Raw genomic sequence first — 27,660 nt, 5'->3', positions numbered from 1 at the left:
TGGCACTTACGCGCAGATGCCAAAGCCCCTGGCCGAGCCCCGAGGTCCCTGGCTGGCTCCGAGGGAGCGGGCTGGGCTAGGGGGGAGCCTCGGCGAGCGGGGGGTGTGGAAGCGCCGGCCTTCCCCAGTGGGGCCGCGCTCCCCGGGGGCATTTTGGCTTCGCTCGCTTCCCATTCTTGCGACGCTAGAACTCGGGAACTTCCAGCGCCGCGAGCCGCCGCGAGTCGCCGCTGCCCCGCCGCAGCCCCTCCTCCTCTCCGTGCGTCGTATCCCTCCGCGCGGCGGCACCGCGCAGAGAAAGCGCCTTTCACCGCCCGCCCGCCGCCTTCCCGCCCACCCCGCCGACATCTTCTGCCACAGCCCGCCCGCCTTCCCGCTAATAAACGCGTAGCGCTCGCCCCTCTCTCCCCTCCAGCGCCGGACAGCGCCGGGGGCCGCCGCGGCAGCGGGGCGGCAGCCGGGGGGCAGGAGAGCCCGGCTCCCCCCTTCTTCCCCGCCTGGCTGCCCCCGCCAGGCAGCGCCGGGGACTGGAGGGGGGCGCGGGGGGAAGGGGCGGTGCGCGGGGCCGTGGGGGCTGAGGAGGGGGCGCGGAGGAGGAGGGGACTCTTTCTCCGGGCGGAGGGATCGCGCTCGCTCGCGCTGGCTGGCGACGACGGCGGCGGCGGCGGCGTTGGCGGCGGGCGGCTGCGAGTTGTTGTTTCCTCCTCCTCCTGCTGCTGCTGCTGCTGCTGCCCGTGGGTTGAATGGTGGAGCCGAGACTCTCCCCGGTGAACGAGCAGTGACAGCGACCGGGCGGGCGCATTTCGCTGGGACCCGACACTGCCGCGGGAGCGCGGCCCGGGCAACCCCCCTTTTCCCCCTTTCCCCCCCTCCCCTCCCCGGTTTTCGCCTCGCCATGTCCGGGGACGGCGGTAGCCGGCACACGGCGGAGCTGCGAGCGGGTGAGTGGTGGCTGGCGGAGCCGGAGAGGGGCGGCGGGCAGGGGGAAGAAAGGGAAGCCCGCGGGAAAGGGGCGAGCTCCAGCCCTGACGGCCTCTCCTCTCCCCGCAGAGCTCTACTTCCTCATCGCTCGCTTTTTGGAGGACGGACCATGCCAGCAAGCGGCTCAGGTAGGGGATGGAGGGATGGATGGATGGAGGGATGGATGGCGCCGCCGGGCCTGGCGGGGAGGGGGCGGCCGGGCAGGGCGGATGATCAGGCGGCGCGCTGGCCGCCTCGTCCTCCTTGTCCCTTTTTCTCTCTTTTTGAAACCTTTTCTCACGCCCCGCTTTTGTTGTTGCTGCAGGTCCTGATCCGAGAAGTGGCGGAGAAAGAGGTAAGAGCGGCGCCGTGCACCCGGCACTCGCCCCGCCTGCGGCCTCCCTCCCCCTTCCCTCGCTCTCCCGCTTCCCCCGCCCCATCCCGGGCGCTGCCGGGGGGCTCCTCGGGGGAGGGGGGGAGCCGCTCACGGGGCGCCCTCTCTTCCCTCCCTCAGCTGCTGCCCAAGCGCACGGACTGGACGGGCAAGGAGCATCCCCGGAGCTACGAGAACCTGGTAAGAGGAACAGGCGCTGGTAACAGGAGAGAGAGCTGCGGCGGGCAAAGTTGTTTTTCCCCCTCCCTCACTCTCACTGAGCAGCCCGGTAAAAAAAATTGAATTTCCCGCAAAAAAAAAAAAAAAAAAAAAAAAAAGGCAACTTAGGAAAAAAAAGCAACAAAACTTTGGATTTTTTTTTTTTTTTTTTTTTTTTTAATTTTTACAACATCCTCTATCCCTCCCTGCGCCCCCTCTCAGTGTCCCGGGGAGGGCTCGGGCCGGGGTCCGATCGGTGCCCGCTCGCCCGAGCGGGGTCAACAACAACGCGCGCGCCGGGCCCGGCCGCGCTCGCTCCGCGACGTCACGGACGCGGTGCGGGCGGGCGCCACAGCCGCGCGCGCGGCGCGGCGCCGGGCGGGGCGGGGCCAGCGGCGGCGGGTGCCGGGGCGCGCGCGGCCGTGCGGGGGCGCTGTGCGCCGCCTGCCCGCCCTGCGGCCCGCGCGCGCACACACAATGGCCGCGGCCCGGCCGCCCCGCCGCGCTCCCGGCCCGCATCCGCACCGGCACCGCGCCGCGCTGAGGGGCCCTTCCGCTGCCCCCGGGCGTTCCCCGCTGCTGAGCTGCTTTCTGCGGCTCGGAGGCTTTTATGCCCCACTTATCTGGTGCGTGGCTGTAACCGGGCTTGCCGGGACCACATCATAAATTTGACTTCGGTGGATTTTTGGTTTGCTAAATTTTAAAATTACCTAGTGTGTGCTTCTCACCTCGGGTTAGATCAGTGATAAAATGTTACTCGAAGCGATGTAGCTCTGGTTTAGTAGAGAGGGGCCTGGATTTTTTTTCCTAACATGCTGTGAACTGCAGCAGTTGGGAAAACAGCAATTAAGGTGTATGAATTGTGTCTTAGCAACTTGTTGCTGATATTGTTTTCATTTCAGGTACATTATTGTATCATTTAGTCTCTGAATATCTGTAAACGTTTTAAGAGAAAGACTGAGCCTGTTTGTGATGCTCATCAAGGAGGGATTTCCCTTGCTGGTTGCTTATAGTAGTTCTGAACTCCAGTAACTTCTAAAACATAGATATGTTGAGAACTTTTGAACTTGCAGAAAAAGAGTCAGGACAGTTTCCATCTGTAATGCCTTCGATAAAGGCTGTTGCTGTATACATTTTTTTAATTCTATAACATATTGCGTTATGGAGCATAGGTATTTATTGTGGTCAGAATGGGTTTACTTACAGCACTGCTTTTTTATGTAGCAAGAGTTGCACTGGCACAGGCATTTTCATATGTATGGGTTAATTGATAGCAATTAACTTGTGGAAAATATAAGAATACATACCAGTACTTTTGAACTGTCTTGAAATCAAATATGAAGAAACTCAACTGGGAATTTCAAAGTGCATGGTATACTATTCTTATTTACTTGTTTATTTGTAAGCCTCTGAGGCTGTTTTACCTATTTCAAACAATGGTAGGAGTTGCTTGGTAAAACTTAATAGCTAACTTTTCTCTTTTATCCTATAAATTATAAAGACTTGGTATAGTTTTAATGTAGAATGGATTTGAGTTTCTTCTATATAGTCGAAATATAAAACGATGTGCAGAAAGAAAAAGTGAGATAAAAATACATTTTAAAGGTTGAAGTAACAAAAGTTGGTGAGAAATAAGTTCATTCAGTGCCTTTCCAAGAAACTTCTTTTGTTTGTGGACTGCGGGTAAATACCAATTTAGTCAGCATAGGTCTGTAATGACATAAGATGTACTTCCTCAAAACTTGGACTTGGCACTGGATACTTGGATTTGGAGACGTGATGCTGACTAGGTCCTTTCTCTTTTCCTAGCCTTCTGTTGATAACAAAGTTTCCTTAGACTTCCTAGTAACCATTTCTAAGTGCTTTCCCAGCTTGTCCCTACCTAGATATTGGGGAGGAGGTATGTGTGTAATTAGTTGCTTTATTCTTGATGCTTCTCTCCATCCTGTATTTGTTCTTGCCTCAGTTGTCAAAGCTGTGTGAACTTTGTATTACTTGACATTTTAGGCATGTGAAAGCTGGCACGGAAGTGTATTTGCAGCATTAGTTACATTTTGTACAAAAGAAGAGTTTTTCACTGTTTCCTGTTTCATTAAACAAAAACTTATTTGTCTCAAACCAAAGCATCCTTAGCTCTTGGGATAAAGAAACAATATTAGTTCAGGTTTTTTTTTTTTTTTTAATCTTTTCAGCTTTAACATGCCGACTCTTCCTTCTCAAGATGGCATGTTTTGCTGTGTTTTGATACAGCTTCTCAGACATGAATGCCCTGAGCATTCACTAAACTTTGTAGAAAGGTCTGAAGGGATAAAAGGCTAAAAACTAAAATGACCAGTAAATGTAGCGTTAGATATCTTTTACTCTGGGAGGGAATAAGGGCTCTGTGTAACTGGGATGGAATTTGATTGCAAGCTTCTCTTTTATTGTGTGCAAAATCATGCCTTTTATTATACCTATATTTTTAATACAGAATTAGCTTAGTATATATATATATATTCAAGAGATAATGATGTTTCTGATTTTTTTAAAGCATTTATTTAAGAATTTTTATTAGAGTTAACTTTTTATTATTAGACTGGAATTCACAGCCCGAGATGTTTTATTTCTGTTACTTAATTTGTGCAAATAATGTTAAATCTGGTGCAATTTTCGTTGCTTTCATTTTTCTGTTTGGCCAGTGAAAGTAAAGGTTTCATTTTCTTAAATAAGCTAATACCATGCTGTGCATGCTTGTAATGCTACAGGAAAGTACATCAGTTCAGTAATGCTGATCTATTATGTTCTTAAACGATTTTTCTTGAATTTCAGTATTCCTATGTTATATTTTTCAAGAGTCACCATGTGTGGTACAAATCACTTGAATATTGCTTTGGTAGTGTAGGCTCTTATTTCAGAGTGCTAATCTCATTCTAACGTTGCCAGTATTAAGATTTCTTTTCGTGCTATAACCTAAGATCCTGTGAGAGTTGAGTCCCTGGTAGGCCACTTCTAAGCAGTTCTACCAAGGGGGACTCTTCAGTAACAAATCTCAGGATGTTTTGTCTTCTCTTGATTTTATTGTGAAGACTTGTGAATTGTAAGATAGCTGTTTTTCTCTCCTTTTGAAAAATTGAGGGTTTCTCAATATGAGGGACAGAAACTGAGGGATTTTAAGAGTTAACAGCTCATTTTGTCGGAGCAGGGCAGCGGTGTGAATTGTTTATAGAGTCTGGATAAGGTGTTTAAGTGTTGTGTTGCATTTTTAAGCTTTTCAACACCTTTGTTAGGGCCTTTGTTACAGAGCAAGATTTGGTGCATCGTTTGACTCCAGGGTAATTGTTTTTTTCATGTTGCAGTTTCCCTATGGGTGTAGCTGCTCTAATTGTATGCTGTGGATGAAAGCTGTGCGTTTCTGCTGCGTCCTTTGTGTAGACACGAGTGCTCATCCAAATGTGTGGTTAGCTGGATGAGGCAGCTGAACTGTCTGAATAATGAACAGTAATTTTAAGATGGCTCAGCTCTTTTAGTGTGATACACCATGGGTCTTATCACCACCATGAGGGTGATGCTACGAGTGGGTGTGGAGGGGTTGGAGAATGTGTTGCAGTTGCTTCTTTTGGGAGCAAAGTAGACTTTAACTGAATTAAACCAACTGTTGAGATTGACAATTTAGAACTATCATAGAGAATGTTGTGGGAGTGTTGTTTTTTTGTTTTTTTAAAGTCTTCTATGGTACAAGCATCACAATGTAGATGATCACAACTATTTTGTAAATTTTCTAATCCAGAATATTAATGTAGTTGTAGTTTTCTCTGTTGAATTAGAATTTTATTCATGGTGGTGACGGTTGAGGAGGGAGAAGGCTGGGTCTTCACACCAAATGGGATGGCCCAGTGTGTTTAATAGACAGAAAGTCTTGCTCTCAGGAACTGTTGATGATTTTTTTTTATTTTTTTGCTGACATTTGTGCCTTTCTCTTCTCCAGCCCACAATTATTAAATATTATTTCAAGTGAAAGTTACAAACCGCTTTTTTTCAGGCCATTTGACTGTTCTTTTTTTGTGGTGCAAACCTACCTAAAGTTGCAGAATATCTGTGGGACTGGCGCACTATGTACATTGATACTGTGTTTCTTTCTTCATGTCGTAAAGTCTTCTAGGCAGAATTGTGGTTACTATTTAGAAATTCTGTTTCTTAATAAGCAAGCAGATAATAAGTGGTTTGTTTCTTTAGGATAGATTGTTCTGTAAAGATACTCAAAGAAGTAGGGAGCAGAAGTAAAACTTGAATTGAATCAGAGAGCTGCCTTATCACTTACTTTTTATAAACAGTATTTTGGGGACAGTCTATACAATATTTGGGAAGGTGTTCTGAAAAACTTGGCACTGTGGCTAAGAAAACCTAAGTATTCTGATTGTTATTCTTAGCCAGATTTTTGGTCTCATTAACAGCACTTCTGTTGGACATGTATCAACTTAAATGATTTCCTCTGAGTTCTAAAAGACAAGTGCTTGTGATCTACAGACTATTCCTATAGTTGAGAACTTAGGTTATGTTAAAACCTCTCTGTTCAAACTTATATTTTGATATGGTGAAACGCTTGTTGTTGGTAACACCACACATTTGTTTTTTGCACAGATAATCAAGGGAATTGGCCAAGCCAACAGTTTTGTGCTAGTTCTTTCTAACAGGGACTAAGAAACACTGTTGAGAGATGGGGTGAGGAAGAATATCAAGTTTCTAAAGTGTAACTTTTGTTTAAAATACCCCAAACAGAACAAAACCCACAAAACTTTAGGAGCGAATTTAAGAAAGGCAAACAGCTACAGGTAATTTAACACTAACAGGCACAGCTGAACATCTTGGTTTATAAGGCAAAAAATGCTGCCTCTGCTCACACCTTCTCAGGTAGTAAGCTTGTAGCACACTGTTTATACTAAGGCTTATCTACTCTGGCCTCATACCTATTAAAAGCATTAAATAGTTGAAAAAATAGTGTCTTCTTGGCATGGCTGGTTTCATATAGACATATTTAATTAAAGAATAATCTTACAGTAAAATATTAGGCATTCTGTTTGGAAATAGTGGTTAAATAGTCATATAGTTTTAGCTCAAGCAGAATTGGAAAGCATACAACAAATGAGTATGTTTTGGGGAAGATGGTTCTCCTGCCCGGTTGTTGGTTGTCCCTGCCCTATCTCCCCAGACCACCCCCACCTCCCCCTAAAGAAAAAGAAAAAAGGGAGTGAGAATTCTTCAGAGAAAACTACTTGCATTTCATTGCAATTCCTAATTTTAAAAGTGATAAGGCAGTGGCTGGTGATGCTCTATTAGATTGATGATCTGATATAGTACAATTACTGTAATTCAATTTGGAGCTTGTTTTGGGTAATATGCTGCATAGCAGGATAGTTAAACTGGGATAGCTGCTGGTGTTAGTAAGACTGAGCTCTCATGTCTTGGAATATAGGTAGCTGACTGAAGTAGGTTTTGTTGTTAAATGTCCTCGTGTGGAAATGTGTTTTTCTGAAACATATTTACAGCCAACCTGGTAGTTAACCATGTTGACTGTTAGCAGGGTATGGGGGGGAAAACTAACAATTTTTGAGAGAATGTTTCAGTGTGCAGAGTATTTGGAGCACTAGAATAAGGTTGTATTTTACCTGATGTCTTAAACACTGGTGGTGAATAACTGCAGTACGTATTACAAATTTAACTAGAGTCTAGGTCAAATCACGATTTTTTTGTTTCATTCACTGTGATTCTAATGCTGAATTATGCTGCAGAGTCATGCAGAATGAAAATAGAAGCACTTAGGTCTATTTCAAAGGTAATAAAGATTTGTATGTTAGTCCAGATAGCTGAGTAGCTGCATTTGGTGTATTCCCATGCTGCTTGTTTGGAATAGGTGAAGTTGGGGGTAGTTGCTAAAGCGAGAGGTTTGAGGGTAATGCTGCTTCTGATTTTCTAGGAAATAATATTTATGCTTAAGATCTGAAGATTTTGTACTTGCTAACACAGTTCTAGTTTATGTAAATAAATAGTAATAGTTAAGAAGTGTTAACATATGTGGAAAGACTGTGAGAAAAAAAGGAGAGTTTATTATTTTACCTTAAAAGCACATCTTCTATGCACTTCTTTTGGAAGAACAGAGCACAATTAAGACATTGAAGAAAGTCTAATAGGGTTAAGAATAAAAACAGCTAGAATTTCAGCTCGGGGGGACTGGCAGAGAAAAAATCCTGCCCTTTTTATGCTGTTTGACATCACAGTTTTGGCATTTAATTTTAAAATTCCAGTCTGTAGAGTCCAGTTTTCACTTTCATTTAGAGCTGTATGAATTTTAAATACTTGTACATCTGTTATTTTTTCCTTTTGCTTTCCTTTTTCCTCTTGGAATCAGAGATTGGTGTCAAACCAAATTTTATTCTATTTTTTCATTCTGTATTGTCTTGAGCTTTTCTGATTCTGACAAAGCTTCTAAAGTTACCATTGAAATAAACATTTTATTTAGTTTTGTCTCAGAAATTTGACTTGAAAGTACTCTGGATGTGGATTTTTTGGTTTGTAGATATATTTTTGTAGATTCTAGGCTCTTTTTGCAGTTTATCAGTGCAAGAATTGTTTCCTGGTAGGCTGCACTATGGAACAATCCAAATAATTTTAGTTTAATGTGTTAAGTAAACTTACCTTGTCCTGTCTTGATTTCTTTCTACCAAGTTGTTGTTGTCTTTTCTGCAATTCTTATTTTTCCTTTTTCAAAAGGGAGAAATTGGGTGAATTTCTGTTACACAGTTTTTGAATTTGTGACTTCCAATATAATAGTCCCACATAAAAATTAGCGCAGGAGCAGACTTCCTAGAGAGACAGTCAAAGCCCCAAGCCTCTTACTGTTGGAGACATTTGGACAATGCTCCTAACACCACACTTTAACTTTTGGTCAACCCTGAAGTGGTCAGGCAGTTGGAGTAGATAAAGAATTTGAGGGTTTTTTTGATGATGAAGAAATTATGTCACCTGGAGAAAACTTAATTAATAGCCTATTTTTATTAAGTTATTCAAGTTCCACATTTTATTTGTTTGTAGAAGAAGAAAAAGAAAAGGAAAAAAGCAGTCCAAATAAAAACTTTGTTAAATAAGTTTTCCTATCTGATTTTACGGAGAAATCTACCTTTTTATTTAAGTTTCTTGTGTGTGCTTTAGCTTTATGGAGGAAAATGAGAACTAAATGTTGACTCTGCATGGTTCATGAAATAGCTCCATAAGCTTCCTGGAACTGACAAGCGTTTAAATGGGCAATGCCACTTCTGTTTTGGCAAAGCGTACAGCTCGCTAAGTATTGTTGAATCAGTTTGTTAATGAGCTGCTTCAAATGCTGCTTAGTAGTGAACTATGATTATTTAGACAAATCCTGTGAAGAAGCATCACACAACTACTGCATAATGTAGCATAAATAGCTCTTTTCACACAAATGGACTTAAATGAGAAGAGACTGTAGTGTGGGTGTAAGGTATATATTGAGATCCTTAATACAGATGATCAAGAACAAAACAGATACCTCTTATCAAAACATTTGCTTTAAAAACTGCAGGAGGAATTGAGACTACCTAGTTTCTGCTAAATGAAAAGTGAGCACATGGCTGATGACAAATCATGAAAAATATGACTCAAGATGCCAGCTTGCTGTAGTTTTGGAATGTGTCAAAGATGATTTTTTTAATCTACTTTAGATTTTATGCATTTCTTAGGTTGTGTAAAACTGTAGGGTCTTGAGCAGGCTAAAATGACAATTGTGTTGTGTACTTAGTTGTGTTATTCATGGTTGAACCAAAAAACCCAGTAGTTATTAATATTTGAGAGATGAATTCAGATTCTGCAGATGTAAATTCTGGTTTCAGATGGAATTAAGCGAAGATCAGTGTTTATTAAGCTTTTGTGCTCCTTTTGATAAGAGCAGAGGAGAACAAAAACTAAGGAAATGGATCAAGCTGTTGATGGCAAAAAGTCTATACAGCTTCATAAATTCTTATGGCTATTTAGATATTTTAGAGCTCATGCATGTATTTTGATTGTGATTCCTCCTTTAAGCAGAAAAAAGCATGATGAGTTGATACTCTGATTAATTTTTCTTATCATAATAATTCTGAATTATTTTTTGCCACTCTTCTGTGTGTGCTTGTCTGATGACATTGAATTAGGCAATTTAAAATTAACTGACCTTTATGATGAGCTGCAATTTTATTTAAATAAAATATAATTTTTAATATTTTTTAAAAGAAAACATTTTTTTTTCACTTGTCTGAGTTTTGCAAGTTATTTAACTTTTTATTTATTTAACTTATTTAAGCCAAATTGAGACCACTTGCAAGGCTTTCTAGAAATGTAATATAAGCCACAGAAGGAAAACCCTTCTTTCTAGGAAGCAGCTAAACATTTGCCTGCTGATGGGAAGTAGCAAATGAATTCTTATTTTGCCTTGCTTGCTGTGCAGATTTTGCTTTACCTATTAAACTATTTTCATCTCAACCTACAAGTTTTTTCTCTTTTACCCATCTGGTTTTCTCTGCCATCCCACTGCAGTAAGAATGAAAAAGTGGCTGCAGAAGGCTGAGCTGCTGGCCAGTGTTAGACCAAGACAGGAGAGAGAAAACTTTCCCTTCTTCACTAGGAGATTCTGGTGGTGGTGAGAAGTACTGGTGTAAGCAAGGTTTTTCCAGAACCTTAGTTTCAGACTTCAGCACTCTTTATGTTAATAAACTGCTGGAGTACATGAAACAATTACGGTGTGTGTCAGCAAGATACGAGCACATTTGATGAAGAATGAGGTATATTCTGTTAATTGGGTGTAATACAGAGGCATCATTCTGCCTAAGTGTCAGTCAAGCCCTCCTCTAGATACAGAATAACAAAACATCACAAGATCTTTCTTCAGTATTTTGCTGTTTTTTTTCCTCTTCTGTGAAGTAAAACTATGAAGATGTATTTTAGGCTTTATGAAGGATAAAATGACTACATGCCAAATTCTATACAAGAATTTGAGAAAACTGAGTCTATTCTCCCTCTAAATTTATTATTTTAATTTTATTTTTGGTTATAGTCTGAGTTGACAATAGCTTATACATTTTAAAGCTATTTTTTAACCAAAAACCCCGTATTAGTAGGATTTTTACTGTTGTCACATGCATTTCAAAAGTGTTTTTTCCCCCTTGTCCCCTTGTTATTTAAGACAGTTTTCTGATCTAGAATTATAGTAGTTCAAAAGAATAAACTTTTTATCTGGCAGTCACTAAAGGTGGTTCATTATCAAGTTGTGAGAAATTATGTTGCTGATAATAGGAACTTGATTTGGTACTATGTAATTATGTCTGTTACAAAAATTTGTTGGGTTTATAGATGCGATAGGGAAGACATAACAATTTAGAAGTTGAATTACTTAAACCAACATTTTTGTTTAAAAGTTATAGATATAAAATAAATCAAGCCAGTTGTGAAGTTTCAAGGTGTTTTAACTTAGGTAAATCGAGGCAGAATGTTTTTGCATTTTCTTTTACAAAGCTATATTATTTGGTGTTTGTAATTCTTGAAAGAAGTAAATGTTGCTGTCTTTACAGTGTTTGTCTCATCTTTATCTTACAGTAATTTAAATTGACTAGACCACTACTTGAATGTAATTTTGAATGTATACTTTACATTTTTTTACTGTGATTGTAAGAGAGCTTATTAGTGTATGACCAACTGTGCCGTGAAGTCAGAAAGTAGTAAATACCAACAGTTCTCTGTACAAAGTGGCATGTGCTGAATAGAAGAATTAATTAGGACCAGCTGGAATGAATTATTGTACTTAAAGGTCATTATTTGTTTTTATTCTTTACTATCCTATAATTTTCTTAGGAATTTGTGTAATAATCTGGGGAGAAAAGATTAAACCAGTAGTGCATCAAAAATATTGTATTATTTCTCAAATGTTTTGTTTGCTTTTTTATATAATAGGTAAAATACTACAGACACTTGGCACCTGATCACTTGCTTCAAATATGCCATCGACTTGGACCGCTTCTAGAGCAAGAAATTCCACAAAGTGTCCCTGGAGTGCAGACATTATTAGGGGCTGGCAGACAGTCTTTGCTTCGTACAAACAAAAGTATGAAAATTTCATGAGAATTTTGAGAGTTCTTGATATTTCATACCATTCCTGTGGTTTTTATGAAAAAGCCCATTCGCCTTCATTTTTTGGTGTGATTTTTAACAAACAGGTTGCAAACATGTTGTATGGAAGGGATCTGCTCTTGCTGCACTACACTGTGGAAGGCCTCCAGAGTCCCCTGTAAATTATGGCAGTCCACCTAGTATAGGTAAGTCAATTTTATTCTAGCGCTGCCATTGTTATACCTAACTCTCAGGGTGATTGGTTACTATGATGGTGAGAGATAAATAGTAGTTCTGTTTATATTTATCTTTGTTAGTGTCACATACCTTACCTTTAGTATTTTTATTAAGATGCTGTGTTTCTCTATCGTAAAATTTTCTCGGAAGTTAATTTTGTTTTTGAAGTATAAAATTGAATAAAATGTATTTAAACAATGAATACATACAAACAAAACTCTTAAAGATGTAGTAAGGCTGCCAGTAGATAAATAATTAGTATTATAGGGCAGCAAGGCCTACACCCATTGTTAGGAGGTCATGTAGACTGGTAATGGTTTCCTTTGGAAAAATTTGAGTCTTGTAGAAGTTACTCGTTTTGCTCTCTGGTCCATTCAATAATTTTGTAGCTGTCCTTTAGCTTGCTGTGCTGTGTCATGAAGGATGCATGTGCTGTCTGTATTATTGAAAAACTGAAAACTGGAGGTCAGAGGTATTCCAATTTTAATTTTTAAGCTCTCACATAGTCACTGAAACATTTGTTAGCTTTTATGTTTTAAGAACAAGGATACACATTTGTTTGGTTGCTAGGAGGATCAAGATGTGATATTTTAGAAGATTCTTTAAGGAACACCCTTTTTCTTTTTTTTGTGTATAGAAAAAATGAGCAGAATCACTGGCATCTTTTCATCTTTCTCTATTGATGTCCACTGAAGGGGGAATGATTAAGACCAAATTGTCCATGTGGATTGCACCAGAAAAGGAGTAGTGGATATTTTTACCAAAGCAGTAGTTGCAGATAGATGTGCAGTGTTGGATTAGAGTGGGCAGAGAATATCCAGTTGATTGGTTCTGGATCAGGTGCAAAGACAAAAGAAAAGTTTCTGTCTTGGCAAAAAAAAAGACTGCAGATATATTTGGGAACTAATATATAACAATGTATGTGAAAAAAAAAATATATATGCACTACATATAGTGTCAAGGCATAAATATGTAGGCAGACGCTATTAGAAGTAGAGTTTTTTAATGTGGTAACCTGTCATGGCAATTTTTCAATCTCTAAGCTACTTTTGGAGGCTTTTGGTAGCCTCTAAGTTTTTAATGAATTTAAATGGATATACATAACATATAAAATATAAAATCAAGCAAGGTTACTTTGGACTATTTGTATTTTTTCTTAAGTTGAAGGAACTCAGAATCAAATCTCAAAATACACACCATTAAACTTAATCCAGAGAATTATAGTTCTCTTCCAACAGCTGAAACAGAATCATGCTACAGCTAAACTCTCAGGTTTAGTGCAGGCAATTTTGACTTGGTAGATGGCAGAGTATTTAGTATCCTAGTAGCATTTCCATTTTAAAGCACAAGTTACATCCTTTCTGCATTTCTGTAGATGGACTTGGTTTTGCTTGCTGAACTCCTCAGCTGGTATTATGTGTATTGATCAGAAGTGGTTCACTTAAACGCTAATGTAGCACCTGCATCATTCTTTGTGGTTTTGCTTAGAAACACTGGTTTCATATTCACTTAGAGGGCATTTTCTGTTTTGTGCCCTAGTGTGTAGGAGAAAATGCTTGTTGCTGGTTAGAAAATTCCCTTCTTGAGTGGTTGTGCAATAGCTTGGTGATAATAATCTTGGAGAATCTTGGGCTATTTTTGCAAGGTGACTGTAAGACTGAGCTTGTTGATAGCTAAGGTTTCTTTAGTGGTTGCTTAAATTGTGAACAAATTTTAAAATGCGTTGGAGGAGTCAGAGTGGTTGAGGACTGTTTTATGTTGTACTGCAGCTTACAGTGCATGGTAGCTGGTGTACACTTCTGAAATGGAAAAAGATCAGTGCATGGGATCCATGGTAGCTGAAGTTCAAAGAAAGCTGTAGAGCTGCTGTGGTAGTGAAATGAAATGTTAAGAAAAATAACTTTCAGACTCTTTTTAGAGAAGAACAAGTCAGGCTTTCTAAATAAATGTTATTTTTATTGAACCTTTTGCAGAGCACTGAATGTTTGGAAAATTACCGTTATTTCAAACACCACTTTTTTCATGACCAGTAATTTCCTTTTCCAAACATTCATGTAAGTGCTGGTAACTGAATGTTTTCAGCTGTGAAGTGTATTTGAATTTTTGGGATATTTGATTCAGAGCTGTATGCTAAAGCATTTACTTTTGATTTATCTTATTCTGTCTACTCTGATCTCTCAGTGAAATAAGGAACTAGAATAACACTTCTTTTATACATTGAATTAGAATTTTTTTTTTCTGTTTCCTTAAATAACTTCCAGTTTTCCCCTGGGAAGACTACATTTTATGTAAAAAAAAAAAAAAGAAAAAGTTAGAACTAGTATTCAGGCTGTATGTATTTCAGGTGGATAACTTACTAATGCTTGAAGGGACAGAAACAAAGAGAGTGAAATTCTTCTGTGTTGTGTGGGAAAATTTAACCTACATTTCAGTGATTGTGCAAAATTGTTAATTTATTTCCTAGCCTGATGAATCAATGCAGGTATGGTGCTGATTGGGGTATTATTTAGAACTAATTTTGTGTATGTTGTGCCAATTGCCTTCTTAGGTAGCTGGTTTATACCAATTAAAATAGATCTGTACAAATACATATTTCACCTGAAAACTACAGAGTATCTGTAGAACATAATGAAGAGAAGTAGAACTTGAATATGGAATAGTCTTCATCCATTTGCTCTCATTTGTGCATATATCTTACAAAAAAGTTGCTGAAGTGCTTAAGAACAAAAGCAGATAGGTCATATGCTAATTTGTTTTGTTAAAGGTCTCATTTTCATGAACGTAGAAAGAGAAAAAGAGCTCTTTTTCAGTACTTTTTGGGAACTGCTGAAAAAGGAATGAACCTAAGCATAAACCTTTGAGAGCTTTGAGCTCAGAACTCTTGGGAAAGCTCACCACTTGGGTATGAGGATCTGAATGAGACTGGCTGTTTGTTCCAGACAAGGAAGATCTTTTTTCCTGACCAGGAAAAATATCTGCCTTTCAAAATTAGTGTTTCATGGTTTTGCAGAGTAATCAGCCTCAAGAAAAGTTCTGAGGTATTTTACACTTTTTTCAGAATGCTTATTAAGTGGTACTGGTGTTTTGGCTGTAAAGAGAATACTAAGCTCTGAAAGCAGTGTAAAAGTGTTTTTAGAAATACAGTAAATACTTTAGGCCTAAAAACTGGCTTGCGAGTACTTTGTGCAACTCTATTATTCTGTTAACTATAGGAAGAAATTAAAGGAAACTACTGCATTTATATTAAAAGATCTGTGTAAAAGTTACATTTTGTTATACATATTTAGTCAAGTCTAGAGTGAATTATACTAAAGGAAATGACATGTTAATATGCAAGAATAAATGAGCTGTAAAAGTCATGAGCTTTGATCCTAACACAGCCAAGCCTTTACTTATCAGTGGAACTATATAGTGAAAGCAAGTAGGGTATTACTGAAGTTAGGGAAGTTTGGAAATGTTTGAGATTGTGTAGCTTTCATTTGTTTTTGCTTTCTTCTTGAAATATCTCACCTCTTACTATTCTGAATTAGAAAGAGCTGGCAGTTGCTTTCACAAGCAAATTAATATTGTATGTGAAGTTTGAGATGTATATAGAATTTTTGTGTTTTCAGAAGACTCCAGTTAGGAGCTGATATTCTTTTACTTTCATGATATGACCAGAGACAAGTTCTGGCTTGATAACATAGTGAGCTTAATCATTTTACTTTGTTGAGTTATCTCTAAGTTAAAAGACTTGGAATACTGTATAGAGTTCAGAAGCTGAACAGAGAAATGGTAGGGAGTTAAAAATCAGTTCAGGCGGGTTTGTTTTTTGGTCTTGGACATCTTTGAAGAAGGGGTAAAAAAGCCTTCAACAGCACCAAACTGAATGCTTGATACATTCAGACTTACTATCTTGGAGAGTGAAAGGAGTTGTCTAGCAGTCTCTACTATTAAACAGCTCTGAATTCTGTGGTATTCATTAGAGGCCTGTCTAGCCTCTTAAGTTAATGAAACTTGATTCAATAAGGGTAAGAGTTGTAAGTGAATGATATCCTTTGGGTATCCTTCCAGGATTCTTCTGAATCTGGTTCTATTTTTGTGTGACTGGAAGGGGAATGAAGTTGGATTCTGGTTTTCAGAACAGAACTTCCATTTATTAAATACAACTCCAGAAAGGAAGAATTTGAAAGGTTGTGTATGGATTTTAAAAATGTAACTTACATGTGGTACAAAATGAAATTTGATTTATCACTGGCTAGTGGATAAGGCAGATTACTATGCCCCATCTTTAAGGCATATTCCGTATTCAAGGATAAGACCATGTAAATAAGGAGATAGAATTGATCACTTTGGTAAAAATAGAAAGTAGAAAGAAAACCAAGTGAAAAAAAGAGGGCTAATACTGTGAGATCTTTCAGACCCTCAAATTTATCTTCCTTTTAACAGATTTCTGTTTTTCTTTCAACTGCTTGTTCTGTTTTGGGTGGGGAATAAGTTAGAGAAGTCCTGAAACTTTGAAGGCATTCATTTGGAACCTGTTGCATGCCTTTTGAGTGGGAGAAAATCTATACGCTCTTGTAAGGTCCACTGAAAACTCCCGCCACTTCACTTCCATTGACTTTATTTGATTTTTACACTGTTCCATGGGAAACCAAACAAATAAGGTGTTTTTGACTTTGAAGATGTGTGGTTTTGCGATTAAGGTTCTTGGCAGCAGTGAATTGGACAGTAGAAGTGAGAATGGCATATTTTTTCTCTACCCCACTTGCTTTTTTAAACTCTTGAGATTAAAGATTCTGAGAAGTATTTGACCTTCTTTGGAATTCTGTGATTCTGTAGTCATGGAAGTTGGAGTTCTTCTGACAATAAATCTGGTGAGGGATATGAAGCAACTCATGAAGAGTTTTTACAGGTCTATCAGCAGTAGGAGGAACAGTAGTCCTGCTGCTGATTGGGGCAGGGGACCTGAAGCAGGATGAGAAGGAGACTATAGAACGTAAGGTGGGTCCTCCTCTCCCTCAACCTGAGTCAGGACAAGAAAAGACAGGTACGTGGTAAGAGTTGCTGGTACTGATCTTAGAAGGAGAAATCACGCCTGACTAGCTCAATAACCTTTTAAAGGATATGAGGGACTTGGAGATTTGGGGACAATAGTGAATGTTACTTATCCTGAGTTCAGCAAGGCTTTCTGAACAGACTCCTATAACATTCTCATTGACAAGCTGAAAAGATTTGACACAACTTCTGGGGTCAAAGGGCTGTGATCAGCAGAGTGAATTCCAGTGACTGGCACAAGAACCAATCACTAATGGTGTACTCCAGAGATTGGTGCAAGAGCCAGTATTGTTCAACATCTTCATTAATAACTTGGATGATGAAATACAAAGCTGCCGAACAACTGAAATCCAGGAGTAGTGAATAATTGAGGAGGACCTTGACAGGGTGGAGAAATGATTCAACAGGAATCTAATGAAGTTTCACAAAGATCAAAGGCCCTGGGGAGGAATAACCTCATGTACCAGTGGATAGTGGTGGCTGACCTGCTGGAATGCAGCTTTGGAGAAAGCTACCTGGCTGTCCTCGTGCTGAATGTGTCAGACACAGTGTGGCCTTGCACATAAAACTAGCAGCATCCTGGGCTGCTGGAGGCAGTTCATTGCCTTTAGGTTGAGGGTGTTCTTTCCCCTCTACTCAGTGTAAATAAGATCACACCTGGAATGCTGGATCCAGCTCCTCAGGAAAAGACATACATGGACAGTCTATAACTGTTAACTGGTCTCACAAAGGACCAGAAAGATGATGAAGAAATTGAGGTATTTGTTATACAAGGAGGAGCCAAGAGACCTGGGCTTATTTAGCCTTGAGAAGAGAAAGTGTGGCATGGTCAGGATGGTGGTGGTGGTAATGGTTGTAAATACTTAAATTGGAGCATGTGATGAAGATGGAGCCAGACTCTTCTTACTGGTGCATCATGACATGACAGAGGTCATGAACCAAAACTGAAATAGAGCAACTTCAACTTAAACATAAGAAAACAGCTTTGGGGGGTGGTAAGAGCGCTGGCACAGGTTTCTGAGACATTGTGAAGTCTCCATTCTTGGAGACATTTGAAACTGAACTGGATGCAGCACTGAGCAACCTGCTCTAGCTGACCCTGCTTGAACAGGGGGCTTGGAATACATGATCTCTATATCGGTTCCTTCCCACCTCAGCCATTCAGTGCTTGGATGGTAGTAGACCATTTCAGTCTTGAAGGCTGGTCATATTATATGAATATGAGCCCAGAAGCTAGAAGCCACTTAATTTTGTTTGGAACCAATTAGTAAACAATTGTTAACAACTTGAAATTATAAAATTTGTGAAAAAGTTTCAAAATGTCAACAAATTCACAGCTTTCTCAGACACTGGCATTTACTGATTATTAAATATGAAGAATTCTGATTTTGAAACTAGAATATAATTTGGGAGTAACTGGTGGTTTATCATACTGTGTTGTGCAACAACCACTTAGTAGCATCTGTTTTTTTTAATCTGTTTTCAAATTTATTTATTTTTAAAATAGGACCTTATGTGTAAGTAGAATAGGACCTTATGTGTAAGTATAATAGGCCCTTATGTGTAAGTAGAAGATGGGAATGTAAAACTGAGGTAGTACTAATTTCCTTGGTCAGCCAAGCATTGGATAGTTTTTTCAATGCATTGTCCATTTCACAGTGCCCTTCCAGCAAGGAACATGCAATCTGTTCTGTTGTTTTCTTCTTTGCAACCCTTCCCTTTGTTGGCTGACTCACTGTAAGGCCCAACCAGCATTCTCTAAGGCCTCCTAGGATAAAGCATCATCTTCCTTAACTCACTTATGTAGTTTGTGGCTCCCACTGCAGCTGTTTAACTACTTATACCTTGTCATTCTTCCTGTGATTAACAGCTTTGTTCATACTCATTTGTGTGAAGCTGAGCAAAGACAGAAGAGTGCTAATATAGCTAAAACAAGAGAGATTAGACTTGCTGTCATAGAAAGTTCTAAATTCATTGTTTTCCAGATGCAGTTAAAATCAAGCTAAATAGGTTAGAAACTTGACAAGTGTTGATGTAACAATTGTTCTACAACCAAGGGCCAAAGGCATTATTATGAACAGCGGGTACCCTTTTGGTACCCTTTCTCGTCTTGGCTTGGACAAGAAAAATCAACTTCATTGTTTGAATACAGAAATTTTTGACACAGATATTTTTGATTTTTCCCTGTACTCTGGAAAGGAAAAAAATGCTAATGTGCTAGCAAAGTTTGCAGGTGTTTGGAATAAATAGTGGGAATTGGTCAAAGAAATCAAGATAGATTCTTGGCACTTGGCAAAGTTGATAAGAGTAAAGATAAAGGTATTTAAATGAAAGGACTATTGAAAAACAATGGTGGATGTGAGAATTCTGTTTTAAATAACCAAAAGATACCCCCCAGTTTGGGAAGTCTTAAAAGTTATGTACTTATGGCTAGTCTTCAAACCTGTGGGAGATTGATTCTTGCCCTCCCCTCTGATATTTGCATGAACTTGGTAAAGAAAATTCTTCCCAGAGAATGTGTGTTATAAAATGGCTTTTTAATTCACTTAGTTTTATTTTTAACAAGTTTTGGTATTTTTGCACATTTTAAGTTTTGATCAAGGCTAAAGAGTAAGACAGATTCCAGTATTCTTGTTTCCAGGGTCACAGTATTACCTTTTATTTCTTCCAGTAGGTTGATTGTTCCTGAACACGCGGTGTTTCACTTGTTGAGTTTCCCAGGGATATGTGAGCTAGTAGCAAGCTGCCTGTTGGTGGTTGGCATCAGTGAGACCATTCTTAGAAATACTGGCTTGTGTTCTGCTAAACTCAGCTTCTTCAGTGTTGCCAAAAACCCCCCAAAACCAAACAACCCACTCCCATAAACCCCTTCAAACTTGATCTCAAGTACTTCAGAAGTGTTTTATAAATTCAGGTGTATATTAAAAATTACATGCTTGTGTAAAGTCATTTGTTGTTTTATCTTAATGAGTCTCCCTGCAGTTTTGTTTCATTGACGCATCTCTACAAATTAAACTTTTAGTTAAGCTTTTTTCACTCTTTGTGAACTATGGTTTCATTTGAAGGCACTGAGATATCCATCAACCACATCCATCTTACATTAAAAGCAGACAAAAGGTAATTTCTGTGTATGTTGAGATTATTGTGTAAACTCACTTTGTTGGGACAAAGACCTTTATTCTGTTTGTTTGTGTATACTTGTTTGGTGTCTTTTTTTGTGTGGTTTTTTTTGGTTGAGGTTTTTTTTTTTAAATGTAGGATGATTTGTCAGATACCACAACTAGATTTGTCTTGTGCCTGAACTGATCTTGGTTTCCTGCTATTCTGCAGTAGACTGCTGGCAAGGGAAAACTTTGGCATAAAGCAAATGCAACTGCATCTTTTTCTGGTATGAGGGAAGGGTGAAGATATAGCAGAGCCTTAAGACAACAATTGCTCCTTGACTAAAAGTGCTTTGCTCTACAGCTAATAATTCCACTTCTTCACTGAGCTTCTTGAACTAGAAAAACTTCCTTGAACTAGGGCCTAAGGCTAATGTACTTGGCTAATACACAAGAAGCTTGTGGTTCTAACAGAGTTGCTACAATCCCACTATAAAAATTGGCATATCTGATGTAGTTCGACCCGTGCTAGCTTATATCACTGTTATATTGGTCTGGGTCAAACTTGAGTGGTGTGAGGGGTTTGTAGCTCTTTCCAGTTAATACTAGGGAGCAAGTTGTCCATGAGCCAGCAGTGCCCTTGTGGCCAAGAAGGCCAGTGGTTTTTGGGGATGCCATAGGAAGACCATTTCCAGCAGGTCAAGGGAAGTGATCTACTCAGCCCAGATGAGGTCAGTCTGGAGTGCTGCGTCCAGTTCTGGGCTCTTCAGCACAAGAGGGGCATGGAGGTCTTGGAGTGGGTCCAGTGGAGGGCTATGAGGATGGTAAGACACTGGAGTGTCTCTCCCTGAGATAAATAGAACAGGCAGAGAGAGCTGGGCCTGCTCATCCTTGAGAAGCAACAACTGAGAGGTGACCATATCGATGTCTGCTGGTATCAGAAGGGAGAGTGTCAAGAGAAAGAAACCAAACTCTTCTCAGTGGTGCTGAGCAATAGGACAAGAGGGAACAGTCAGAAACTGATGCACAGAAAGTTCCACCTGAATATGAGGAAGAACTTTTTCCATGTATGGGTGACTGTGCACTGGAACAAGTTGCCCAGAGAGGTTGTGGAGACATTCAAGAATTGTCTAGATGCAGTCCTGTGCCACATGCTCTAGGATGACACTGCTTGAGCAGGGAGATTATATTGGATGACTAATTGTGGTCCCTTCCAAATTTGCTTTAAATCTTCCAACACCATTTTGTGTGTTAATGTTACATTACTTGCCTTGTCACAGTTCTGTAGAATATAAAATGTATTGCCCTTGCCATTCTTTGGTCTGATGAGGATATGGAGTATGACTAATGTTTATGTATCTATGCAGAGAAGTCTTATACTGTTGCTTTATTATTGCATGAATAGCAGCTTAAAATTAATTACAGTGAGCTGTATTTTCTTCACTGATATTCTTGATGGAAGATGTCAATTTTGTTAAAGTGAATTCTTGCTCCTGGAACTTGTTAGCTTTTAAACTTGAAAAATATCACCACGTTCTTTGAAACAAAGTTTTGTTAGTCAAAATCAGAAATTTCTGTAAGTTTTGGTAAATTAATTTGTAAATTTTCATTTGGTGGTTTTGTGTGTGTTTGTTTAGTAGTAGTGGGTAGCAGGATTCTTAAAAAATGAATGGTCTTACAAGTGGGGGATAAATGTTTGAGTAGACCTCAAGAAGCACGTTGCCTTGGAGAAGATTTGAATGTGTGCTGACCTTCAGTTAATAGTTATGTAGAAGCTTTTACACTTAATATATTTGAGATAGGTTACTGCTTCATGGAAGCTGCCTCAGTACTCCTGAAATTGGGCACTTAAAGTTGGAAGTTGTATTGCATCTTTGTACTATGCCTTGCAGTTCAATACTTTATCCATGTCTATATCATAGGCTACTTTTGTATGTACTTTTCTTTAATGAGGGCAAAATGAGATAATTACTATAGTAAGCTGTTCATATGTACGAGTGGTCCAGTGTTGAGATGAAATTTTCCATCCTTGTCAACTATTTTAGCTTCTGAACGCAATATAAGTCTGTCTCTTCTTTTTTCTTTACCCATTTGATAGTGGATACCCTGTTTTCAAGAAAACTAAATGGAAAATACAGACTTGAACGTCTTGTTCCAACTGCAGTCTATCAGCATATGAAGATGCACAAACGAATATTAGGACACTTATCTTCTGTATACTGTGTAACTTTTGATCGGACTGGCAGGCGAATATTTACTGTGAGTACAAAATCTTTATTTTTGTAGTTTTTTTTCATTTTTGAGTACACGTAATATGTCACCTAATTCTTTGCAAGACATGAATATGAGATAGATACACTGATTATGAATGAAAAACAGAATAAGTCCTTTACTACTGTTCCTCTCATATTTGCTTTTTATGTCCATGCTGGTTTACACGCTAAAATAATTTTGGCATATGTATCTGAACACTAGGTGTGATGGTGGTTGCTGATCTGTGTTGTTCATTGAGAAAACTGTTTATTTTCAGTGGAAATGATTTACCCTGTGTAGGTTCTTTCTTCTGGCTTTGTTTTCTCTAGCAAAAACATAAGCAAGACAAGGAGCTGCCACCACAGAATTTTGGTTAAGAAGTCTTAGAGACAACAATCACATGCTGTGTTGTAACAAATGTTGGTTCACAACAAATTGTCTTTATGGAATCCTTGGAACTTTTTAAAAATGATAGTGTTTTAGTATTTTTAACTATTTGTTTTTTGTTGTTGTTGTTAAGTCATAAAAACTAGACAGATATTTGAAATCAGTACTGAAATTGTATGTTTCCCAAGGGATGTGATTTATAAAACCACATAGTGTAATATTTAAGTGTAGTGTAATATTTAGATTTCCTGGTAAGTGGTCAGTTTAAGTAGAGACAAAGATTTCATAAACGCACTTCATGCCAGTCCAGGATGCTTTGGATGCATTGATTGCCTTCCTACAAACACTGGATGTAATTAATACCTGTGTGGATTCAGGAGCTTGATTATGTCCTTTTAACCTCGTGTCAGATAGTTTGAACAATGCTGATAGAAGTACAGTTCAGGTTTCCTATTTTGCCTTTCAGTCCTAACTTCTAAAGTTCTTTCATGGCAGTTGTAAATGTAATTTGCCCTCTTGCTCACATACATCTTGCTTTGTCACACGGGGAGATACGTGGTTGAAGGAGTGGGATACCTTGCAGTGTTTTGAACAGGCTGTTTATTTGTTCACTTGTTACTTCAGGCATAGAAGAGACTCAATTTCATATCTGTTTTCTTTTCATCAGCAAGCTAAATCACAGGCATTAAAATCTTATGTATTCTGGTTTATATGTGATTTACTCATCAGGAAATGGGCTCTGTGTTGTGGGTTTATTCTGTAAGTTACATGGCAGAATGCATTAAGGATTTTATGAGAAAATTCTCTTGGCTGTAACAGCAGTTTTTTTTAAGAGAAAAGTAGAACAACCTGAAATGAAATGGGAAGTGGAGAGGGACAGTATGTTTCTGCAACCCCAGAGTTTTGCTGGCATTCCTTTGCTGACTAGTGTCCTGGTCTAATAGCTTGAAAGAGAGTTTCCTGTTTAGATCATGATTACTTCAGATGTTGAATAAAGTGGCCATAGATATTAATTGTGGTTGCTGAATTTTTATTGTGGGAAGCTTGGGACTGAACTTCTTAACTCTGCACTTTTATGTAAATCCAGTATTCTCTGTGTAGATGTTTAAGTGGTTGTAGGCAAATGGTTGTGTCCCACATTTCAGTAAAATCCTAGTTGCTGTAGCTGGCCTCATATAGTCAGTGGATAAACAGTCATGAACTGTTGAGTTGTGACTGCGTCTGTATAATGAAGTGGTGCCAGTTCTTTTTAATCTAGACCACTACAACTTCCAAAGTCTCTAATGTGGTATGTAAGTTTTGCATGCATCAGTAGGGAATTGTTCTTGCCTTACATTTTTACTCCACAGTCTTCAGTGTGATGTTAGTTAGATAAGTTGTTTTAGATTTATAATTGGTCCTAGAAGCTGCATCATAATTGTTTCCTGTTCCACCTGACATCTGAAGGATTGAAAGCCTCTAAATTCAAGCTTTGTTCATGTTCTGTTTCAAATTAAAAGGAAAAATAAGGTGTTCCAGCACATTTTTCAGTCATACTCAGCTGGGAGATGTTGTCCTTGCTAGAAAGATGTTACTTCTATTTTGCTTGAAGACAGTGGAAATATGATAGTATACTTTTTTCCCACTACCTTAGTTGGTGTTTGTGTTCATGTAGCAAAGTTGTGGTACTGGGAGGGGGGCTTCTGTCAGAAGTAGCCAGAAGCTTCCTCCATGTCCAACAGAAACAATGCCAGCCAGCTCCAACACAAACCCACTGCTGGCCAAGGCTCAGCACATCAGTGATGGAGGTAGTGCCAACGGGATAATGTATTTAAGGAGGAGAAAAATCCCAGGGCAGCTGCAGTTGGGAGAGAGAAGTGACAATACAGGAGAGAAACAGCCCTGCAGACTATCATGTGTAAAGAAGGAAGAGGAGGAGGTGTTTCAGGTATAGAGATTCCCCTGCAGCCTGTGGGGGGAAGACTGTGGTGAGGCAGCTACCTCCCTGCAGCCTGTTGAGACTTTGTATTCTGGTTCTACTGAAAAGTGTCTTGCAGAACCCATACAGGGTAATACAAACAAATACTGTGTTTAGTTCCTGCACTACTTAGATTTCTGACTGCAAAAACCTCCTTTTCTCCCCACCTTTATTTTCCTGTCTCTGCTGACATTATTCTTTCTAGGGAATAATAAACAGCATTGTGTAATAGTCTATGTATGATTTCCAACCCAAGATTAATCTGTGTGCTGCTTGGCAGTTTGTAATGTAGGAATGTGTGTAATGGTAGGAAAATGAACCAATTTTACTCCATACCTTGGTAATGCAGTCATCAGTTCTCTCTCGGTGCTGAAGTTGTTTTAGGATTCACTTTTGACAGATGCTTTTTAATAGATACATAATTTGTAGCAGTTGTGGATATAACCTTGGAAACATGAGCTGTTGTGTAAGCCAAATGCCCTTGCTAGTAGAATTGCAGCAGTATTTTAAGAGCTGGGGATTGTCTCATTCAGATCAGATAGAAACACATTAATTTATTTGAACTGTAATATTGAAGTCTTGCCAAGGTGCTAAAGAATTTGCAGTTTTACCTTAGTTTTTTTCTTGTTTTTTTCTTTCCCCCTGCCTCCCTCCTCCCCTGCCCTCATTTTCATTGTTGAGAATTGGGTGGCAGTATTTTTTCTTTGCAGTGGAGATGTACAACATTCACCTCTATAGTGACACTATAGCCAGCTGGCAGGGAGCAGGCCTGGTTTATGTTGATCTTCTTTCCTTGATTTGCTGTTACTAAGAAGACCTCTGGGGACCCTCTAGGTGGTGTTAGGTGTCACAACTATTTTTAATTTTTTTTCCTTTCTGACCATTTTACGTCTTTGTGACTGATTTCTGCCTTTTTCTAGTGTTTGGTAGTTTTGGGTCTGCCATTCCCTCCTCTTACTTTCAGGTCTCCCTTAAGCAGTGAGGCTCTTGCAGTTTTACACACCAACAAGTGCACATGCCCTTCTGTCTCAGCTTCTTGGGTTTATTGGTGACTGCATTTTGAGAAGGATATACAAGCTTCTTCATACTCTAGAGTCTCATATGATAACAGAACCACATCAGCAGATACTATCTTTTGGATAATTATAGCATCCTTACTGACAAACTGATGATGTGCAGGTTAGATGTGTGGACTGTGAGACTGTCAGTTGAGGATATTTTCAGATTTGAAGGATTGTGATTAATAGCACAAGGTTCGGCTGGAGGCCAGTCACCAGAGGTTGTACCACAGGGTTTGGTACTGAGACTGGTATTCTCTCATGCTTCATTTAATAACCTGGGTGACAGAACAAGAGGGTGCCTTCAGTAAATGCCCAGAAGACAACAAAACTTGGTGTTCTGGAGTGGTGGAAACAGCATGATGTTCTAGCTGACCCTACTTGAGCACGGAGTTTGGACTAGACCAAAGTATCTTTTCACCTCAACAATTCTGTGATTTTGTCCTCTGCTCATTGCTGTAACTTACTGTGGTTGTGTTCCCTGGTCTGGCAGTTAGATGAGGCAAATATGTTCCACAGAATCTCAGCATGGAAGTTTTATGCATAGGTAGAAATAGTATAGACTGTATCATTGCTCTTCTCACCCAAAAGGCAAAAAATATAATTACAAACAAGTTTTTGTAGCTATTTCCTTTGCCTAGGAGACCTGGTCCTATTTTATAAAAGATAGATGATAGTATTGGCATGCCTTCTGCTGTCGTTACAGTGTAAGTGCTAGATTACAGAGACAGATGTGCAGTCATTGTAAGCAGATGGAATAGGAAAAACTGGTGAAATTTTATAAGGGTGGTGTCATATTGTAACTTGTTGTAGCACCTGTGTGTGTCCAGTAGCAGATCAGGGCTCTGGATGTTAAACCCAACTTTGTATTGCTTCTGAACCTAAGTAATGGAATTAAATGTTTACAGTAAGCCCTGTCTGTCTTTTGTGTGTGCTGTGTTCAAATGTCATGGTATTGAGCCATGGTGTGGTGTAGATGCTCAGACTTTCAGGAAGGCACAGAAATGCTATAAAAAATGAGTAAGGAATGAGTTCTGAATTTTTTATTAGGGCTGGGAATTTGTTGTACATGGGCAAGTAGCTGTTAGAATAGTGTGGGAAGACTAGCAAAACTTGAATTAAGTATGAATATGTAGATGAAAACTCTTGAGTTTGTTGAGAAAGAGTGGTCATTTTGGTGTTTAACATGAATATTTAAGAAGGTTTGTAGTAGTTTGACCTAATAATGGAATAGCTGTTCATACTAACTTGTGGTAAGTATGATGATGAAACTAGGAAGATAAGGAACATATGTGAGTATAAATGACAGACTGTACCAGTTTATAATTCACTTTCACATTTAATGTAAATCTTTATTTTAATATATTGCAACAGCTTCTTCAGTTTGTGCTGGATTTTTGGAAAAAGTGTCTTACTGAAGCATAAACCAACTTGCTGTAGGATTTGTGATCTGTATTATAAATGCATCATGATTTGTATATACTGTTGAGAATTAATGTAAACGTGTGTTTTGAATGCAGTGTGGAAAACTGTTAAAAGCATGAGTGGGAATATCTGCATGTCACTAGTTCTGTTTTTCACTTCACTGTGCTAACTCTAGCATCAAAATAGCCAATGGCATGGTTGGAATTATTTCTACCTTACTTCTAGGGATCAGATGATTGCCTTGTAAAAATCTGGGCAACTGATGATGGAAGGTTGTTGGCTACCCTGAGAGGGCATGCAGCTGAAATATCTGATATGGCAGTAAACTATGAAAACACCATGATAGCTGCTGGAAGCTGTGATAAAATGATCCGAGTTTGGTGCCTTCGAACTTGTGCACCCTTAGCAGTCCTGCAGGGCCACAGTGCATCTATAACGTCATTGCAGGTAGGTTTTGGCTTTGCAAAAATGAGTCATGAGAACATGCAGTGTAATAAAAATGCATGCCTGGCAACTAAGCTTGAAGTG

At 39.4% G+C, this 27,660-nt stretch overlaps 1 protein-coding gene across 2 annotated transcripts in view; it reads left to right on the top strand.

Annotated features, from left to right (window-relative positions):
- Positions 1 to 588: 588 nt before the first annotated feature.
- Positions 589 to 27,660, top strand: part of PHIP (pleckstrin homology domain interacting protein) — a 105,741-nt gene continuing 78,669 nt past the window's right edge. The window contains exons 1-8 of one of the 2 annotated variants that reach the window (XM_058835165.1): positions 589 to 941; positions 1,051 to 1,109; positions 1,286 to 1,315; positions 1,475 to 1,534; positions 11,522 to 11,672; positions 11,785 to 11,883; positions 22,151 to 22,311; positions 27,358 to 27,579. In XM_058835165.1, coding sequence (XP_058691148.1) covers positions 896 to 941; positions 1,051 to 1,109; positions 1,286 to 1,315; positions 1,475 to 1,534; positions 11,522 to 11,672; positions 11,785 to 11,883; positions 22,151 to 22,311; positions 27,358 to 27,579 — 828 coding nt within the window. In that variant the 5' untranslated portion in view covers positions 589 to 895. Of the gene's footprint in view, positions 942 to 1,050; positions 1,110 to 1,285; positions 1,535 to 11,521; positions 11,673 to 11,784; positions 11,884 to 22,150; positions 22,312 to 27,357; positions 27,580 to 27,660 lie in introns of both variants that reach the window. The other variant, XM_058835164.1, reaches the window with a different exon arrangement.

This window comes from Poecile atricapillus, chromosome 3 (genome assembly GCF_030490865.1).
Source record: "Poecile atricapillus isolate bPoeAtr1 chromosome 3, bPoeAtr1.hap1, whole genome shotgun sequence".
NCBI classification, from domain to species: Eukaryota; Metazoa; Chordata; class Aves; order Passeriformes; family Paridae; genus Poecile; species Poecile atricapillus.
This window is presented reverse-complemented; position numbering and strand designations above follow the sequence as displayed.